Source organism: Ailuropoda melanoleuca, chromosome 3, assembly GCF_002007445.2.
Source record: "Ailuropoda melanoleuca isolate Jingjing chromosome 3, ASM200744v2, whole genome shotgun sequence".
In the NCBI taxonomy this organism is placed as follows: domain Eukaryota; kingdom Metazoa; phylum Chordata; class Mammalia; order Carnivora; family Ursidae; genus Ailuropoda; species Ailuropoda melanoleuca.
Genome location: NC_048220.1, coordinates 27,149,473 through 27,171,389, shown reverse-complemented (window position 1 = coordinate 27,171,389; position 21,917 = coordinate 27,149,473). Strand labels below are relative to the sequence as shown.

General features: G+C 39.8%; 2 protein-coding genes across 2 annotated transcripts in view; one reads left to right on the top strand and one right to left on the bottom strand.

The window, feature by feature from the left end:
• Positions 1-21,917, bottom strand: part of CTNNA1 (catenin alpha 1) — a 176,097-nt gene that overhangs the window by 49,232 nt on the left and 104,948 nt on the right. The window lies entirely within an intron of this gene.
• LRRTM2 (leucine rich repeat transmembrane neuronal 2) lies at positions 11,307-13,337 on the top strand. The gene is made up of 2 exons (XM_011229289.3): positions 11,307-11,446; positions 11,791-13,337. Exons 1-2 carry the CDS (start codon positions 11,443-11,445, stop codon positions 13,335-13,337), a joined length of 1,551 nt encoding a protein of 516 aa, XP_011227591.2. The 5' UTR covers positions 11,307-11,442.

The following is a 21,917-nucleotide window of genomic DNA, read 5'->3' as shown; positions in this document are numbered from 1 at the left end:
ACTGTTCTACTTTTCCGTGCCCTCAAGACATTCTGGTATAGATATGCCATCAGTACACAAGCCACCACAGTACATGAATGGTTGGGTGGGGAGATGTATTTTCATGTTTTCTCAGTGCCTTGTACGTCCATTTGTTACTCACTTTCTCTATTATCCCCCATGGGTTAAATGGAAACAATGACACCTGTCCCTCTGCCCCCAACTCTATGGACTGTTATAGGAGAAAAGAAAAAATATTGAGGGATATAGATTATTTCAGAGGACTGAGAGGAGACAAGAGGGGATTTTAGGAATACTGAGAGTTGAAATAAAAGTGCTAAATTAATACAATCACTCTCAAATCTGTTTAGGGTCACATCCATTACCTTTCTCCCTAATAATCCCATACTGCCAATAAAATTAAGTAGTCCAGTAGTATCAGTGGGTTAAGGGGAATCTGGGTGGTGCAGTCAGTTTAGTGTCCGACTTTTGGTTTCAGTTCAGGTTGTGATCTCCAAGTCCTGAGATTGAGCCCTGAGTTGGGCTCTGTGCTCAGTGCAGAGTCAGCTTGGGACTCTCTCTAGCCCTCCCTCCCTACTCTTCTCTCTCTCAAAAAAACAAACAAAACCATAAATAATAATAAAAATTTTTAAAAAGTAAAAAAATAAAATAAGTAAATTTAAAAAAAAAATGGGTTTAGGGGCGCCTGGGTGGCTCAGTCAGTTAAGTGTCTGCATTTGGCTCAGGTCATGATCCCAGGGTCCTGGGATCAAGCCCCACGTTGGGCTCCCTGCTCAGCAGGGGAGCCTGCTTTCCCTCTCCCTCTGCCGCTCGCCCTGCTTGTACTCTTTCCTTCTCTTTCTCTCTGTCAAATAAATAAATTCTTGAAAAAAAATGGGTTTAAAAAAAAATCTCAACAAAACTGATTCAGGAATAAGAATTTCTACCTAAAGGAATAAATGGTGATTTACTCCTGGCCATCTGTGAGAAAAGAACTTGACAAGTATAATTAGTTACTGACCATCTCAAGGATCAAAACAACAGGATCTAGGGCAAAGGTGACTAAAATGGAATTTTAAAATAATCAAACTAATGGCTTAATCAGGAAAGTCTCAGTGCACAGGCACATGGGTGGTTCAGTCACTGACCATCTGCCTTCGGCTCAGTGCATGATCCCAGGGTCCTGGGATCGAGCCCCGCATTGGGCTCCCTGCTCTGCTGGGAGCCTGCTTCTTCCTCTCCCACTCCCCCTGCTTGTGTTCCCTCTTTCACTAGCTGTCTCTTTGTCAGATAAATAAATAAAATCTTTTTAAAAAGGGGGGGGGGAGTCTCAGTGCATTCCTTAGACACACAGGCACACACTTCAAGAAAATTTCTCTAAGTAAACCTAGTATAATTTATCATTGTTCCTAGCCACATTTTTAGGATGTTTCTAGCAGATCGTTTATCCCAGAAAATATCGGCTACCTGAAACACAAAGGTTTAGCACAATGACCTCATGAGAACCCAACCCCTTATAACCTCAAGTGCAGAGAAATTTTCTCAATTTGTGTAGAAGGATTTACTGCACAAGTTATATAAAAGCAAATCCTCAAGCTTGATTTTGAGGGACTCACAGCCACACAGCAAAATTTACTTTAAGATGCAACCCATACCACAAATCTGTTAATTCTCTATTTCTGAACCTACCCTAAAAAACAATTTGTCTTTCTTGTTACTTTAGGAAATAAAAGTGTATGCCTCCCTGATCAGGAAGGGACAGTTCAGAAGCAGTCATCTGATGAAGCTTTTAGGTTACACTAGACAGACCACCTATCAAATCAAAGCATCCCTTTATAATATGTAGACACACACATGCATGCACGCACACCTGGGTGGCTCAGTTGGTTACGTGTCTGCCTTCAGTTCAGGTCATGATCCTGGGGTCCTGGGATCAAGTCCTGCATCAGGCTCCCTGCTCAATGAGGAGCCTGCCTCTCCCTCTCCCCCTCCTTTCTCAATCTCTCTGTCAGATAGATAGATAGATAGATAGATAGATAGATAGATAGATAGATAGACAGACAGATAGACAGACAAAAAAATAAAATATAAGAGGGTAAGTACACATGCATATACACACTTACAACCTTAACAATGAGCTTGATGAAAGTGGAAAGGTTGCTGATCTGTAAAACAAGATTTTACTTCTCCATGAAATTAAAGCTGTTAGGATTTTTTATTTCAAGTTATGCCAAAGGGAAGTTGCTCATTTAACCTTTAAAATAAATGACTCACAGCTCCTACCTAATTGAGAGACTCTATTCCATCTAAGCAGAAAGACCACGTAGGTTCATTCACATTTGGTATGTATGTCCTGCTAAACAGCGACAAAAGGGCTAAGAAAAAGATACAGCATATTTGGGGTTTCAACATACAGCTTCCCCTCAGCGAGTAAATACCAGCTGAACTGAGGGGAGGCAAAGGTTATTAGCTAGATGGCCTCTAGAAACATAGTCCTAGCTGAGACAGTAAAAGGGCTTTCAAAACCCATCTTCAACAGAAGCATGAGGAAGCATGCTACCTCTCTCCTCTCTCCTATGTGGCCAGACTTCTACTTATTTACACATACTCTTTACTGAGCACCTACTCTGCATGCACTGAAGTAGGCAGGACTAGCCAAAAGCCTTCTTTCAGAGGGTTTACACTCTGAGATAAAATAATTCAGACCAACACGTAACTCAAGAATACTCTACTGTGCTGGGCCTGATAGTTTTGAATGACGTAAGAATGACAGTAGTAAGGCAAAGTTATACACAAGGTTACATTTAAGTTAGGCACTGGTTTTTAAAAAGTATTAAAAACTAGGGGGTATGTGGGTGGCTCATTTAGTGGGGCATCCAGCTCTTCGTTTCAGCTCAGGTCCTGATCTCGGCGTTATGGGATCAGGCTCTGTGCTGGGCTGGGTGTTTGGTACAAAGTCTGCTTGAGATTCCCTCTCTCTCTCCCTTCCCCTCTGCGCCTCCCCCTGCTCGCTCGCTCTCACTCTCACACACACACACACACTCTCTCTCTCTCTCTCTGTAATTAATTAATTAATTTAAAACTTAAAAAAAATGTTAAAAACTAAACTTTCTTGGAGAGAGGATTTTACCCACTTTGATGGTAACCTGTGAAAGAACAAACATCCCCCCACCCCCGCAAAGACCTGACCTTTGCCTCAGAAAGAGTAATATTTCTCCTATAACAAATTCACAACTCCCCCAAACCACTCCTACCTTTGCCATAGATGACACAGGTCTCACTGCTTTGACTGGTGCATATGTCCACCAATTATTCACCTATACCCTACAACCTCTCAACTCCATGGCTCTAGTCTAACCCTTCCAAGTTGGGAAGGAAGGAAATATGTCCCTGGCACAGCTGGTAGCATCTCAAGGTACATTTTAATCCCTGGAAATAATATGACAAAGGCTCCCAGGTGAGCCTAAAGAAGACTACTCAACCTGAAAGGTAACAGTACAAAATAAACACAGTGCTTCTAGGAAAAAAAACACAGTGAAAACTTCCACAGCACTTCCAGTGAATGAATTTGTGGCATCTTTCTGTCAAAACCTGGGAGGGAGATCAGAATGAGCATGTGAACTATTCCTTTATCTTTCTGGAGGAAAATAAGACAAAACCCAGGATGGGGAAAAGTTGGAGAGTCAATACTAACAGGATCCCAGCACAAACTGAAGCATGTAGCTGAGATACTCTAGTATCTTTTTGAGACACCAGGTTTCTTTTCCTTAAAACAGCTATTTATTAAATAGCTGCTGTGTGTAAGTTGGGAAGTTATCAGAAGCATAAACAGGTATTTAAAGCAAATAGGTATAAACACTGGGGTGCAGGTGCCCCTTCAGATCATTACATTTGTATCTCTGGGGTAAATACCTAACAGCTCAATTGCTGGGTCGTAGGGTAGTTCTCGCTCTCTCTCTCTCTTTTTTTTTTTTTTTAAGATTTTATTTATTTATTTGAAAGAAAGAGAGAGAGTGAGAGCAAGCACAAGCAGGGGAAGGAGCAGAGGGAGAGGGAAAAGCAGACTCCCCACTGAACAGGGAGCCCAATATGGGGCTTGATCCCAGGACACTGGGATCATGACCTGAGCCGAAAGCACACACCCAATGGACTGAGCCACCCAGGAGCCCCAGGGTAGCTCTATTTTTAACTTCTTAAGGAGCCTCCATACTGTTTTCAGGAGTGGCTGTAGCAGCTTGCATTCCCACCAACAGTGTAAGAGGGTTCCTAACAGCTAAACTATGGAAAGAGCCCAAATTTCCATCAACAGAGGAATGGATAAAGAAAATGAGGTGTATATACAACAGAGTATTATTCAGCCATCAGAAAGGATGAAATCTTACCATTTACACTGATGTGAATGGAACTGGAGGGTATTACGCTGAGCAAAATCAGTCAATCAGAGAAAGACAATAATCATATGGTTTCACTCATATGTGGAATATAAGAAATAGCACAGAGGATCATACGGGAAGGGAGGGAAAAAGTAATGGGAAGAAATCAGAGAGGGAGACAAACCATGAGAGACTCTAAACTATAGGAAACAAACAGAGGGTTGCTGGAGGGGAGAGGGTGGGGGATGGGAGTAACTGGGTAATGGGCATTAAGGAGGGCATGTGATGTGATGAGCACTGGGTTTTATAAGCAACTGATGAATAACTAAACTCTACATCTGAAACTAATGATGTACTCTATGTTGACTAAGTTTAAATTAAAAATAAATGAATAAATAAAGCAAACAGATATACAAAGTTAAGTACATGAAGGTCATAAAAGAAGGCCTTATTTTTGAAACTGCTAATAACCCAGGGGAAAAAAGAACTAGGATGACTCAACTGTGAGGATACTTCAGAAGGTTTTTCTGCTCAGTTGGCTAGGAAAATCAGGCTAAGATTTGCTGATAAACCAGGACCTCTTTGATTTCTATGCTGATTAACAACAACAAAAAAGGGCCGAGCCCAATGTGAAACCTGATCCCACGACCATAAGATCATGACCCGAGTCGAAATGAAGAGTCCGATGCTCAACTGACTGAGCCACCCAAGCGCCTCCCAAAATTAATTTAATAAAAAAAAAAAAAAAGCTTACAAATCTTTAAGAAAATTACCAATTCCACATGGGAATGAGAAAATGAAATACACAGTCCACAGAAAAGAACAAAAATGATAACACGCCTGCATACAAAATGTTGTTCATTGTTACTCATAAGTAAAGAGAAACAAATAAAAGAAAGCATTTTTCACCTATTAGAGTCCCAGATATTGTTAAATATGGTTTGGGGGTGGGGAGGGAGGTGGTGGGATGGTTAGTGAACACTTACGGACTTCTGGGGAAGTACGGAATGGTTTAAAACTTTTTGGAAGGCAATGTGGCAATGTCTATAAATTTTAAATATACACACTCTGTAACCCAGTGATTCTATGGTTAGGAATTTATATATAAACTTGCCTAAGGATGTGAAGATACTAAAAGGATATTCATTTTCTACTGTCTACAAAAGCCAAAATCCTCAAACGACATGTCCATAAATTACAGTAGAGCCAGCCATACAAGGGAAAAACCATGAAGCCATTAGACAGACAGGACCCCCCCCCCACCATATACACATACACAGAACAAGCAGCAAGTCAGAATCAGCTCCCATAGGATGTCAAGCCTTAGCAGTACTTTTTCAGCAATATGGGTTCATCTCAAGCCCAGCTATAATGTTATAAGCCTTTCACAGTAAGAAATGATCTTTTTCTCTTTGGGCCAAATTTTTGTTATTGATTTTCTTTGCACTGATATCACATGTTCAAATTTTTTGTTTGTCTTAGCACATGTCACTATCCTTCTACCCCGGATTTTTGAGGGAATGACATTTCTAAGGTTCAGCAATGAAAACTGCTAGCATCTAGCCAATATACATGCAAATTCACCCCTTTAAGTTTAGCCAACTGGGTCAAAGCCTCTAACACTGAAAGGGATTCTTAAAGAAAATATGAATGGGTATCTTAACTCTTAATTCTGTTCTGTGAAAATGGCTTTGTATACCTGTGAGCCACCTATGTTGGCAGGAAGAAACACGTCTAAAGAGAAAGCTACTTGGAAAGCTACTTGGAAATGGAGAGGGAGGAGCAGGAAGGACAAATCCAAACTTGGCTGAATTTCAGAATAAAAAAATGAAGCCTGCCACACGCAGAGGATGGGGTAAACACGAGGAAGCCACTGTGCAAACAGTTAAAAAAAACGGGCTTGGCAATACAAATTTCAATCAGTCTGTGCATTAATCAAGACTTTAAGATAGTTCTGTTTGGTCTGAGGTCTATGGTAGGCGAAATAAAGATCTCCATGGCTGAAATGTACCTCTGCCCAAACTTCTATGAAAGATTGTCCCTCACCTAATGTCTGACTGAAGTGTATCACCCCAAGATTTACCGAATTACCTAGCCCTGGACACAGAATAAAACACTAGCACAAGAGAATTAGGCTGTTACCTGATCCTAGCCCTGCCACCCCCACCAGCAACAACTACTAAAAACACATGCCTCCAAAGCTAGAAGAAATCCCTAAGTTTGTAAGTTACAGCATCAAAAGGAACACAGTTCACCATCACTGCGGAACCATTACTCCTTCTTTCTGCTTTCTCAGTTATGTTTACTAACAAGAGAACAAAAGGACTTTTAAAAATCAAAATCAATGGTAGGGATAGGGACAAAGATCTAGTAAAAAATGGGGATTCTTGGCCTTATGTGGACAACTTACTTTTAAAAGAAAGATTCCCAACCACACACCTATTTATTTATTTGCAACAGTGGTCTAGTGAACACCCAGATTCCAGGAGCCTAGCGTTCTGAATGCTCTCAGATCCTCCAGCTCCACCTGGGACTATCAACCACTCTTTAGTCCATCCCAACATGATAAACTGGTAAAGCCATCGATCCCTATGTATTCTATCTGCCTTTGTCATATATGTTTTATTTCCTGGGAAGATAACAAGCTAATGTTCAGCATGAACCTCAATGGTTACTTTTTCCTAAATAGCAAACCAGGGGCGCCTGGGTGGCTCAGTCGTTAAGCGTCTGCCTTCGGCTTAGGGCGTGATCCCGGCGTTCTGGGATCGAGGCCCACATCAGGCTCCTCTGCTGAGAGCCTGCTTCTTCCTCTCCCACTCCCCTGCTTGTGTTCCCTCTCTCGCTGGCTGTCTGTCAGATAAATAAATAAAATCTTTAAAAATAAATAAATAAATAAATAAATAGTAAACCAAATAATTTAAAAGAACAGTCATATCTTTGCCCCCAAATACATGCAGTTTGAAAGCAGTGAACAACTCTAGGATTTGCCATATCTTCTCTCATCTTCCTTCCTTCTTCCCTCCAAAAGAAACCCTCTTACTCTAATCTAGGCCCAAATATGAGGTTGCCAACTAAGAACCCTAAAAGGTTCTTAGCAGGGGATATACTCAGACCCTGCTAATCTAGGACCTCCACCCAAAAATGACTATCACTTTTTGATAAACGTGAGGAGATCTTCCCAGTAGCGATCAAGACTGGCAGCAACAAGGTTTATTTTAACATACTTCTCCAGAGCACCTATGTGCAACACCACTGGTGCTAGAGATATTACAATTTTTGGATTTGGGAATGATTAAAGAAACATTTGACTTTTTAGCATAATGCAAAATCAAGCTCCGGCTCTACCACAAATGAACAGAAAATTCCATGTATCTGTACATCTGCCTCTCCAAGCAGGGAAGTAATTCTCCCTAATCAGCAATACACATTAAAAGCAAACTTTACTCGTGTAGAGTAATGCACGTAACTACAGCACCTAAACCCTGCCGGTTGACTCATATACTTTTGCTTAAAACCGTTCACAGAGAGGAGTGATGAGTTAGATTTTGCTTCTCCTTTGCCTTGTCACAAACAACAACAAAGCAGTGAAAACTTAAACAGATGATATGGATAGTGCTTTCCAGAGGTTGTACTGCCACTTTAATTAAGTCAAAGGCATATGTATGGAGAATAAAGCTGCCTAAAATGAAACCAAAAATAAGTTTAATTCAGAAAGAACATGGATCTCTGTTTAGTCCTTTGAGCTAAAAAAGATAAAGATCAAAAAATGATGCAAAATTCCATCAACAGGAACCATGTATTCCACCAACCTTAAGACAAACACCGTATCTTCTTTGGTTCCACAGACTGAACCTTGTGAACCCAAAGAGAAGGCAAGTGAGCAAGATGACAGGTGACTTTGAAGGAACTCTGGGTACCGTGTATTACTGCCTACCTTCTCCAGTGCATTACTGCCCACTTCTCCAGATGCGTCAAAAAATAATTACTCTTGATTGCACTGAAGCACGCTTCTCTGGGCAATTTCCCTTGCCCACAAATCTGATCTAATAGTGCTGGGATAATGTAATTTAAGCATTTTCTATCTGTTAATATATAAGAGGTAGGCAAGCAGACTAGAGAGCAGAAAGGAACCAAGAGTCTAAGGGGAAGGAGATGCTCTTCCTTCTAAATTTTCACATACAACTCATTCCTAATTGTGGTTGCTCTAATCCAATTGACTCTAATGCTTTTCTCCACATGGAACTAAAGTGGTTACTTCAGGGAAGAATTTAATCCAGTTCCTCCTGCCTGGCAAAGGTTTTTTTTTTTTTTTTTTTTTTAAATCAGAGAGTAGCTGACTTCACTCAATAAGGGTATTTACAGTATCCCAAGGGCTGCTTTTCCTTAAAAAAAAAAAAAAAAAATTAAAAGAGACAACCTTTATCAGACTCCCACTCCTTAGATGTTTTGGGAGAAAGTTCCTGTAGAGCAGGAAACTGTGTAGCCCAGGATCACAGGCCCTGTAAGAATCTGATTGAAACCTATTCACAGAAAAATGCACAAGCAACAGATGACGGTCAGTGGGGGGAGTGGCATCCTTCAGGTCTAAAACAGGACCTCTCCGTTCCTTAACCAGCAAGGAGGGAAATGGTGGGAGTACTATTGCAGGCTCATTCTTAAGAATGTGGGGTTCCACTCGTGGGCAGTTTTGGCTCAGGAGCTTGGCTCTGGCCTGGGGACGCAATGCAGTCTATGACTGTCTGTCAAATCTTTCCTTCCTCTTTCCTTTCAGAGGTATCAGACGTGCCCTGTGGCCTAAAGACTCCAGTGGCCCTCAGAGTATTCCCACTGTCTTCTCCCTCCTTTTATACCTCTGATGCACTTACCAAATAAAACTCTAATACTTCTAATCCATCTTCGGGTCTGTTTCTAAGAAGACAGACTATACAAACTGCAGTTGCCGATGCTTTCATTGCACCTTCATGCAGGGCCGTGAGGACGGGACCTTGGATTCTTCCAATTCTCACTCCAGTATCACCCTTCAACAAAGGAACTACACCTCTTAAAAGGACGACTTCTTGCCCAGTGGAATGAGGCCAATGATGTTCTGGTTTCACAGACACCATGGGTAGTTTTGAAATTTTTGCCTCCAGGTTAAGCACCAATGGTATGACAGAAATTGGTATGGAAGGCCAAATTAATATAAGGTATAACGTGTAAAAGGCCTTACATTTGTCAGGCCTGAATATATGGCCCTGACTAATGCTAGAGCAATCTTTCACATTTACACTATATTAAACATGGAACTGGGGGCGCCTGAGTGGCTCAGTCGCTTAAATGTCTGCCTTTGGCTCAGGTCATGATCCCAGGATCCTGGGATCTAGCCTCACGTTGGGCTCCCTGATCAGTAGGAAGCCTGCTTCTCCTTCTCCTTCTCCCTCTGCCCCCCCCCCTCCTGCTTGCTCTCTCTCTAGTGAGCTGTCTCTCAAATAAATAAATAAAATCTGTAAAAAAAACATGGAACTGTAAATTCATAACCAAGTTCTGACAAGTGATGACACTATTCGGCAGGGAAAAGACACAGTTAGATCAAGTAAAAATAGCCAAAGCAAAAATCCTATTCCAAAGTATGAGTGACCTTCTGCATTCACCAGAGATTCCAACAAGAGTATTAGACTCAAAGTCAGTTCTTAAGTGTGCTGGTAGGAGCTATTAAGTATGCAAATGTTCTGTTACATGGGTGCCACAATGCCCCAAATCATGCTCAGTTGCTCAGCTGAGCAACTCCTTTCAGTTGAAGGAGCAGGTGAGACTCTGAGGTAAATACGAGGGGCTACACCAGAATCCAACCATGCTCTATCACTTGTCCTAAATCACTTCTGTTCCACTGTTAATGTTTATTTAGGGCACACAGTATTAAATGACAGTATCACCCTAACCTTTTCCCTAGTAAGACATCTAAAGATCAAATCAGCATTATTTTTCAATCAGCACTATGATTAAAACATTGTTATAAAATGAAACAGAAAAGGAGAAATCTTTTTAACTCAAGTTCCCCTTCAATTCTCAAGGAGCAAAGTAACCAAACACTTTGTATTGTAAGGTTCCCCCCCCTTTACTCGTGGTTTATGACTTTAAGCTCCTAATGACAAAGAAGCCAAGCCCACCTGGCTAGTTTTCCAACACATCTAAAGAAAATCACAGTCATACTTCTATTTTAACCAAGCATAACAACAAGGTGATTGAGTAGCTTTCCAAACTACCGGAGCAGCAGGCACTACCTTGCATAGGCTGGCGTTAAATCTGCACTTCATAAATCGTGCAGGCTCCTGCCCATTTAGATGATCTCTCTCTGCAGAATCGGCAGTCTAACACTGGCTCTTCCAAGCATTAAAAATCATCACTCTGCTATCCCAACTCACTGTTCAGATGGGTCTTCCTGAATGCAGCCTTTATTATAACCTCACTGCTGCTTCCTACACTGAAGGAACACCATGTTTTTAAGTCAGGGGTTCTCTTTCTTGCTTTATTATAATCAAGGGGTCTTACAGCGACCCCGATACTGTTACAAAGCACGGTGCTTTATAACAGTAAAGCTTCTGGAAAACCCAAACAAAAGACACGTCACCCGGTGACGTCAGCCTATATACAGTTCTGTGTGGTCGCAGCACATAAGCAATTCCATTCTTGTGCCGTTTCTCGGAAAAGCTTTTCAGTAAATGCACTCATGCTGCTCCAGGAGCTCTTCTCTGCAACAAGCCGCCCATCTGCCATCAACAAGTTAAGACCGAGAGAACTAACGGCTGCGGAAAAGAGAGACCGAAGCTTTGATTAACCAGCTGAGCAGTTAAAGGAGGACGAAATTAATAACTTACATTCAAAACTGATTTAGAGAAGCAGAGAGGACAGAGAAAATGAAACCAATGCTTTCGAGAGGAATATCCTAAGGAAAAAAATAACTCACCCTGGTGGATTCAATTTTCCTCAGAAAGCCTGGGACACAGAAAACAGGAAACTGGTCAAAGGCTCCTGCATGTTAGAGCCTTTTACAGACTCACTGCGTTGAGTCTAACAACCGCGACTGAATGCAGCCTCCAATGTGCTCAGAAGAATGGGTAAGTCCATGCGTTTATGTGTCTTGTACAGTCAGCAAGGAATCATGCTTTTTAAAATAAGCCACTGGACATGATTTATGAGGGAAATCACTGTCAAATTTTTGGATTTTGAGGTTTAGGTAAAAGCATATATAGCTAATGACAGAATATGCTCTATCTTTTCTCTTAATGGCTTAAGTTTTGTTCTAGTCATACTAACAAGGTTAGTTTTCCTGCAGCAAATGAAAAATAAGTTATATGCAGTGAAATCTTTCGCCATAATGTTGTTGTTGTTTTTTTAATAGCTCATACATTCTGCTGAAAAATATCCTATCTTCTTGTTTTCCTTAAATTATATTCTGCAGGCTTACATTTCAAGTGGCCATTAGGGGCCCCTATGCTGGCAGCAATATATGCAATGAGTATGGTTTTAAAAATGCTGCCTGCCCTGGGTATGGCGTGTCCACCCAAATGCCGCTGCGAGAAGCTGCTCTTCTACTGCGACTCTCAGGGCTTCCGCTCAGTGCCAAACGCCACAGACAAGGGCTCTCTGGGCCTGTCCCTGAGGCACAATCACATCACAGAGCTCGAAAGGGATCAATTTGCCAGCTTCAGTCAACTTACCTGGCTCCACTTAGACCACAATCAAATTTCAACAGTAAAAGAAGATGCTTTTCAAGGACTATATAAACTTAAGGAATTAATCTTAAGTTCCAACAAAATATTTTACTTGCCAAACACAACTTTTACTCAACTGATTAACCTGCAAAATTTGGACCTGTCTTTTAATCAGCTGTCATCTCTGCACCCGGAGCTCTTCTACGGCCTTCGGAAGCTGCAGACCTTGCATTTACGGTCCAACTCCCTGCGGACTATCCCAGTACGTCTGTTCTGGGACTGTCGTAGTCTGGAGTTTCTGGATTTGAGCACAAACCGTTTGCGGAGTTTGGCTCGCAATGGATTTGCAGGATTAATCAAACTGAGAGAGCTTCACCTAGAGCACAACCAGCTGACGAAGATTAATTTTGCTCATTTCCTACGGCTAAGCAGTCTGCACACACTCTTCTTACAATGGAACAAAATTAGCAACTTGACATGTGGAATGGAGTGGACCTGGGGCACTTTAGAAAAGCTAGACCTGACTGGAAATGAAATCAAAGCCATCGACCTGACAGTGTTTGAAACGATGCCTAATCTTAAAATTCTCCTCATGGATAACAACAAGTTAAATAGCCTTGATTCCAAGATCTTAAACTCCCTGAGATCCCTCACAACCGTCGGCCTCTCTGGCAATCTGTGGGAATGCAGCCCTCGAATATGTGCATTGGCCTCCTGGCTGGGCAGTTTCCAAGGTCGGTGGGAACATTCTATCCTATGTCATAGCCCTGACCACACCCAAGGAGAGGATATATTAGATGCAGTCCACGGATTTCAGCTCTGCTGGAATTTATCAACCACTGTCACTGCCATGGCTACAACTTATAGAGATCCAACCACTGAATATACAAAAAGAATAAGCTCATCAAGTTACCATGTGGGAGACAAAGAAATCCCAACTACTGCAGGCATAGCAGTTACTACTGAGGAACACTTTCCCGAACCAGACAATGCCATCTTCACTCAGCGGGTAATTACAGGAACAATGGCTTTATTGTTTTCTTTCTTTTTTATTATTTTTATAGTGTTCATCTCCAGGAAGTGCTGCCCTCCCACTTTAAGAAGAATTAGGCAGTGCTCAATGATTCAGAACCACAGGCAGCTCCGATCCCAAACACGACTCCATATGTCAAACATGTCAGACCAAGGACCGTATAATGAATATGAACCCACCCATGAAGGACCCTTCATCATCATTAATGGTTATGGACAGTGCAAGTGTCAGCAGCTGCCATACAAAGAATGTGAAGTATAATACCGACCTGTCATCAAAAATTACATCAGATAAGTAACCTATTTTACATAGTAGGGGCTAAATACATACCTAATTTTTACCAATGGTGACATTAAGCCTAATTTTCCAAACCAAGTGGAGACTTAAGTTTTTGGAGTGTTGAAGTATTTTTAATTTTTTTTAATGAAACCATATTTTAAGTGTTATATGAAGCAAAGCTCATTATTAATTTGCACTCTTGTTGCAAAGTCTAAAAATGCTTACTTCAAAATAAGACATTTCATGTACGTAATTATAAGCTATCATGTGTAAACATTTACACTAAGGTCTCCATACACTGTTTTTTTCTACTGAAAACAGTTTGGAAAGAAGCTACTGAGCAGAAAAAGATACGGATCAATACTTGTTAGATCACTGCTCTCCATCCCAAGTACCACAACTGGCTTGCTGCTTAAAAGGAGGCTTAGCAAAATTCTCTTGTATGATAATTTGGTATTTACTCAAATCTACAATTTACTGCCAGTGTGAGAAGTAGAATTTTATGTATGCTGAAGACTGGTAAATATTAAACATTCTTCTTCCAGAGTTTTTGCCTGGGTTGGTAGATACTATCGAAGTCCACATTATGAAATCAGAACCCTTTATGTAATTCTAATAAGCTGAGTGACTCTTTAATATATTTAAACAATGAATCCAAGTGATTGTGAAAAGGTCTCATTACAATGAAATCAATAGTAAATAATTACACTGACTTCATGTGATACATCTCTAGTTTGACTTACAATGGAAATGTTGATTTTTGTGGCATTTAGACAATTTTTAAACTAGTATTAAATCACCATTTTACTAATTAGTTTACTAAATCCTATATTTACATTTACATGTAAAAAAAGATTTAGAAATTATTTTGGAGAGAGAAAGAGATAAACTGAGTCAATTTAACAATCCTGTGACCTGCTCCCTCTAGTTTGAAAGCGCACACACAAATTCTCTCCCTCCCTCCAAGATCAAAGATGCCTTGACAAAGGGGTTTAAACCTCTTTCTGCTGCCTTTTCCTGATCTTCAAACCTCAAAAAGCCAAATTAAAAATAATTGGCTAGCAACAGGCATAACACTGATTCTCACTAGAACATAGTCTAATGGAACCAAGAAAAAAAAATCACTTTCTATATATTATATGCTAAAATGTGACTGTTTAAATACCTATCCACACTGTAAGAGCAGTTCCTTCTAAGTGAAGGGAACAACATATCACTGAGGCAAGCCTTCTCATGGGAGAACACTGTACATGCCTATGCAGCCACACAGTGGTAACGCAAAGGTGGCAGGGAGGTGAAGGGATGAAAGGGAAAGGCAGCATTTTGAAATGTGACCCACAGAAACAGTTAGCTTAAGTTAAAAGGCAGCCAAGAGTAAGGCAAAGAGTAACTACACAATCTGCATCAAACAGGGCAAGGACCTGAGGCCTGCAGCTGAAAAGGGGAGAGAGAGTGTTAATAGAAACATTCCATAATTAACAAATGATAACGATGCCATACTTTTCACGAAGAAGAAAAGAGCCACGAGTATTTTGTTTCTTTGATTATGATTTCTACAAAGAAACTATGACATATTTGGGATTCAGATCCAAGTCATCAATTCATATAGAATTTTTCCATAAATGAGGTTCCATGCACGTAGTAGCAAAACCCATTAAATTAGACTGACTTAATTTTAGAAAAATGAGCATTTCTACAACTGACATTGACTGTATGTGAAAAAAGGGATATATGCTTAGAGAAAAACCACTACCATTAAAAAAAAAAAGGTTATCTTTCCTTTAAAATGACCATTAATACATTATCTTTCTATTCAAGACATATTTTCTTCTCAGGATTGAACTGCAAACATGCTAAGACTACAGTTTAACCCATGAAATTTAACAGTAATTTTCTTCTTCTTTAACACCGAGAGAGGGGTGTCTACCTATATTTCAAAGAAAACGTGTATCAGTAAAAAAGCAGATGAGATCACAAATTAAGATTAAAATGTGCTCTCTCTATTTTTTAGGGTGGGTAGATTAGTTTGGCAAAGTCTCAGCCCAGCTGTGTTCAGCTGATCTTGAGCGGTGAGCATTTCATTTCTTATTAAACCAGACCCTGGGCCTGCCTGGGCAGAGACAGAAGCTGATTTTACAGCATAGAGCGCAGCTCACTGCTTCCCTATGGAGGGGCTGGATCAGAGGCCCCATTACAAATGAGAGCTCCATGAGCTAAAATTTACCAACCCATTTATCAGGGTAACCATGCCCATTTGTCAGGGCACAGTCTGTCACAATACAACTGTGCCCTGAACACACAGACTCCACTAGCCCTGAAGGATAGCACTGGAGTATTTTCCATCATTTCATCCACAACCAACATTAATTGAGACTGTGAAGAGAAGGATGAGAAATATGGGCTGAGAATTCCCACATTAATCTTAAAGATTACCTTTAGTAAAATGGACCATCAACTGACAAAATCCTTAATGCATGTAGAAAACTAAATTGGGAAAGCAAGCCATTCAGTAAATTCTGGGGAACAGCATAGCAAAGCCACTAAGGAATACTTTCCAGTCAAAAACTATAAAATGTTTTGCCCTCCATTTTTTTGGGTAATGCTCTCAGAGAAAAGTAAGTGCCAGACAGCATTTTCCTTTTTCATTTAAAGTGCAAACTTCCCTTTTCGAATGCCTGTAGAAGGCAGGATTCCATTTAATTTTGGCCTATTTGTGTTTCAGTATCGGCACAGGTTTGAAGATGAGACTGTTAGTCAAATGTCCTTTCTTTACCAACTGGCTTGTAAGAGCATCACGGCTACACTGCGGATCCTGGTAACAGGATGTTAGGGCTTTTGTTTTATCATTGTAGTCTTATCCTCTTCAGCACCTACCCCCCTCCTAGCTCCGGTCTTTTTTCACTTTCAAGGGTAGAGGAAAATGACACTTAATCAAGAACCAGAAAAATAATTAAATCTCTCTGGAAAAAGAAAAGCTAAAAAGGCTATGATACTGTACCCACCTAGTAACCAAGAGCTTGTTGGGAATCGTTTATATTCATTTCTGTAGCTTGCCAGGGATTTCAATCACTTTTCTGAAACAAGAGTGGGCTGATAAATCTGCAAATCCACACACAACTCAGAGAATACCCACTGCCAACATCAAATAGCAAAGATACTAATTTTTTAAGCCAAAAATCTGCACTAACACATGTAATTTCTTAATGTGCCTAAGTTAATTTCTATACCAATTCAATGAATGGAATCGATTGAACTTTCCAACTCCACTAATTATTAAAATCCATCTGCTTATTCTAATGCTAGTCACCAAGAGCTAGACTCCATCTTTCCAATAAAAATGAGCCCTCTGCATCGCTAGGTCCAAATCCTAAAATTCAAAACAGGCATATAATTTTCTTAAGGCATACTTCCTACACATGCTATCAGGGCAAAAAGCTATAAATGCCTGATTCTCTCCCTAAAATGTAGACATCAATATGAAATTTTAAAAGAATATTTTGAGAAGCTGACTTACATGATCATTTTCCTAAGAGCAATACAGTAACAGACATTTCTCAAAAGTCTGTTTTGGGACATGATCTTCGTATTTTATTGGCTTAAATGCTTCAACCAGAAAAAGATGAAGATAAAGATGATAAGATCATCTATAGGTAATATTTCTATTCTCAACCTAGGGCAAACTCACAGTACTTGAGTAAGGCCAAAAACACAGAGAAAATGACTGTTCAAGCTTTCATACAGGTATTATAAACATTTGGAAACATCTGCTACTCCTTCAACTAACCTATTCTTCCTTGGTAATCTTTAAAAAAAAATCTGATATATGGAATGTTTGGTGAACCTTCCTATCAAAACTGAGACTGGACACTTAAAGTATAGTCCAAACATATTGTGTTCAATCACCTTAAGAGCCATTTTTTGGTTTTGTTTTGTTTTTGTTGGGAGGTGGGCAACTGGGTTGGGGGGTGGGAAGAAAATACTATTATAATGGGGGCTGGTGGGAGGGTGATAACAAAGTGCAGTGTACAGGAAAGATTTGTTATTAAAATTGTGTATACTGTAAAAAGTGAATGTCTTTTTTTTTTTAAGCTTTTCCTTGGTAGGCTCTCAATTTTGACATGTGAAACTTGAAAAACCATTTGTGACAGAGCAACCTTAAATGAACATTTGTTTTGTACCATATTCTCTACAATGCCAAATGTGCCAGTTGAATAAAGGGCAGCTAAACGACTCTCTTCATTGAGAGAAAGGTTAAACTAAGCAAAGAACAAAGTAAAGGATGGGGTGATGGTGGTTGGGCGGGGAGTACGGTGGGCAGAGCCCTAGCCAAAAAGCTACCATGCCAACAACTAGCAGTTATGCCATAAGAAGTTGTTCTGTCACAAGCCTGAGGGAGTGGACAAACCACTATCCATGGGGATCACAGTGCCTAAAGTTGGCTTCCCACCTTCCCCAAAAGTGGACTGCCACCACATCCTGGGGAGCTTCAAAAAGATTGCCTATACCCAGCAAACAGTGACTTGGCCTTGGGGATCCATTGGTGGGGACAGACGCTAGCAGCACCTTACACACCATTCCTGGGAGGGATGTCCCTAGGTGCTGACCATGCTGGGATTTCTAGGTTCCCTACATGACCTACTTGACCCTACTCTGAGATACCAGCTCAACAAATATGGATAGGGAAAAGGAAGGTAAGATTTTTTTAGTAGTGTCCCTTGCTTGGAATAAACACCCCCAGGATAGGATGCTATTCCTGGGCAGCATGGATGGGAGGGGGGTTGTTACAGAAAGTGCCCTGGTCTCAAGGAATTGACTGCCAGGAGCTGCCACACTTGACAGGATGCGCTTGCTACTCTCTAGGCCCAGAGCAGTGCAGCAAGACCACACAGGCAGGAAGAAACAAGGCCACCCCTTTGACCCAGGAATGAGGGGATCAGAAAGGCTAAGAGGGCTCTCACACCAGGAATCTCAGCAATAACGAGGACAGAGGCAGGAACCATAGAACAAAATTTTACTGTCAAACTCATCAAGTATGCACTAGAGGGCACAGGTGATGGTCGTTTCAAATTGCACAAAGAATCGAATTCCTATACTTTATGGAGTTAAAAGAGCTTATTAACCTAATTCTCGTACATTTAAACCTTGAAAATCCCATGTAAAGCTACATCTCATTTCTTTATCAGTTATTTTAATTAGTTTTGCCTGTATGCCACAGCATTCTCAGGTTCCCACTCAAATTTATAATAGATTTCTTCAAGGTCTGTTTCAAGTGATTTTTTTTTCTTTTCTTTAAATATATCTAACCAGCTGGGTACTCAAATCTCCCTCAGACAAAATGTACTACAAATTGTCTTTCACAAAGAGAGAAGAGAAAGAGAGGTGAAAAATCATAGCTATTCCAAACATTGCTCCTCCTTAGCATGAATTCCTCCTCACTGGCGAAAGTTTTGGGAACACTCTTTAGGGACACATGTTGACCTGCCCTTCCCCTATCCACAGGGGACATTAAAGAGGAAGAAATTTCCAAAGGCAAGTACAATGAGGCACCCCACCCTGCAAAGTCTGCAAAATGAACATACACCCTCCCTTTATACGTGGAGGCCCAAGAGCAAAGCCGAGCACATGGCCTCCCCACGCAGGACCTCCCACCAGAAACCCAACATGAAGGAGCATCTGTGAACAATTAGCTTGAAGGCAGGGGCCAATGACTCTAACACCACTCTAAGACAGAAAACTACTCTTCCTTCACTTGAGAACCAGATTTTAAAACTGCAGTCCCAGAGACAAACCCAAAGCAGTTTTACAACTTTCAAGACATTTTACCAAAAACTATGGTAGAGAGATGTAAAAATGTCGTTAACTTCACTGACTGACTCTCCGTTCAAAATTGTGCTCAGAGCACAAGAACTACATGTTTAGGCTGTGGTTTTTGTACAAAAAAAAAAAATACACATGAACACATATTTATACACGTATATACACACATACACGTGTATAATATAAATTAAATATATATATATATGTAAAACCTCTAGGGTGCTTTCTTTGAAAACTTAGACAAAAACTATACAGACATTGATATTAGTCCACCTGCTTCATCATCATGAGAAGCAAAAAAGTTTCTCCTGAGATAGACTAGAACATTTCCCATGGCCTAGGTGCCAAACACAGAGATTGCAACTGCTCAGCACCTTAAACCTTTGAAAACTATTTATCATTTCATATAATTTACTTCTATGAAGTCAAGGAAACATAGGATAATACATTCATATGTACTAAATGGTTCAAATAAGGATACGAAAAGATCAGAAGCAGGGATTCTTAACTCTAAGGGTCCAGGATATGTTTCATGGAATGAAGAACCTCTTGAAATTACAATGCAAGTATATTATGTATGTCTAAATATTTCACCAGATACTAAAGGGTTGTGATAACTTATTTTTAAAAAGCCATAGTAGAATAATGAAATAGCTATTTCTAGTATATACTAATTTGGACTTGATCTTCCTGGTGGCCAAGGCAAAGAACAAAACCAACAGCTTTCACCTGATAAAAGAAGCACACTAGTTTACTTGGGGGTAGAGACAACTTAAGTGCAAAACCCTGTGAATTATGTATAAAATAGAGTCAGTTGCAGGAATAAGAAAAAACGTCAGACAGTATCTCCAAGGAGATTACGAAGAACAGCCAAACTTGTTCTTCATGTAAATCCTTGAAAAAGTTAAGAGTAAGAAGCCTATGCAAGCATGTTGCATGCTTTGTGGTGACCCAAAGGTGAAGGCTTTAAAGTCAGCAAGATTGAATGTTCACCTACTTGGGAGAGCAATTCATGTTTCCTCCTTATTACATCCCTGGAACCCAAACTACAGTGTTCCATCACCTAAGAGACACTCAGTGAATATCTGCTCCATTACAAGTCTTCTAGATGAGTACAACTTAAAATAGAAAAATCTTCTAACTACATCATGAATGAAAAGCAGCACATTCCATGCATAATCTCTATTTGTGGTGATGATAATCATAAGTGTTATCCTTGGGTAAGAATCTATAAGATGATAAGTAATTTTGAGAAAGAATGCATTTAAATAAAGCATTCAATGGTCTGATAACTATCAGAAATTTAACTGTCCCTTTAAAATTTAACTCATTCTATATCTATTAGAACACTTAGATTTCAACAAGAGTAATTTAAGAGCACAGTGATCAAGAGACCTATTCCACACTTGTGCCTGTAACCGTGAACAAGTCCTTCACCCTCACTGTGCCTTAAGCTTCTCATCCCTAACAGGGAATTTAATAGTAGTAACAACCAAAGGGGAATTTAATCCACGTAAAGTACTGAGAACAGGCTGGAACACCAGACAGGGTCAATAAATGCTTGCTATTTTTTTAATTGTAGTATGTGGAGAACTAGATGTAATAGATTCATCAAGTAGAGAATATAATCATATTAAAAACATGTTAGACCTCGGCATTAGTTCATGAAACTCTCTACTTTCTAGGCTAACTTTCCTCACTAAGTTAATGTATACTATCCAAAATGAAGACTGATAATAAGCAACAGCTTTTAATAAGCCAACAGCCTGGATACAATTTTTTTATCTAGTACTGATATAAAACTAACCACATTATCTCTCAGTCAAGTAATCTGCTTTATAAAATGTATTATAATATTACACATGACATTACTTTGTCTCTATGAATCAAGGCTAAATTTCAAAAGATAAAATCCCTAATTCCAAAATTTCTTCAGAGTAAGGTAGTCACTTAAAATCCAGTGATGTCTTTTTCCCTTGTTTGATAAAACTATATGTGACAACATATATTACCCATTATCATAAACAGATACTGTTTTTCAAAAGAAGAAATAATCTCATTGATATCTCAGTTTCTGACAATTTTATTTTAGGACAAAATACATGGCTGCGGATTAAAGATCACGATTATGTTGTTTATTATTATTATTATTTTTTGCTCAGAAGATAAATGCACATCAAGTCTACCACATCGAATTTAGGAAGAAGCCCATCTAACTGTGGCAGATTTGGTTTCTAGGCAGTTTTGCCAGAATTATTGATATGAAGGGAGGTATGAGAATTTAAAAACACAAAGATAACCTATTGTGCGTATATGAGGGTTATGTTTCATGACTGCTGACGATCCTCCATATTACTAAAATATTAAATATAAAGCTTGCTCAGAATTAACCTGTCTGAATGAATACACACATTGAGTCTACCAGAAACTGCAGATCTTATGGCCCAGATTTTTTAAGACGAGAACTTCTTTCTTAGGTTGTCTTTCCAAGATCATAATCCAGTTTATCCAGCAAGGAAGAACACTTTATCTCCTCCTTCACCCACAACTTTTCTCCATTTTCCTACATCTCTTGATACTGGGCTTGCTTTTTGATCTTCAGTTACCAGCACATTTATAAGCTTTTCCCATACGTGATTCTCCAAGGAAATTCCAAGGAAAAGCACCTTATTAGCACAAACCATTCAGTTGCAGTATATCCACCAATCTTCATTTAAAAAAATACCCATAATTTTTTTTTTTTTT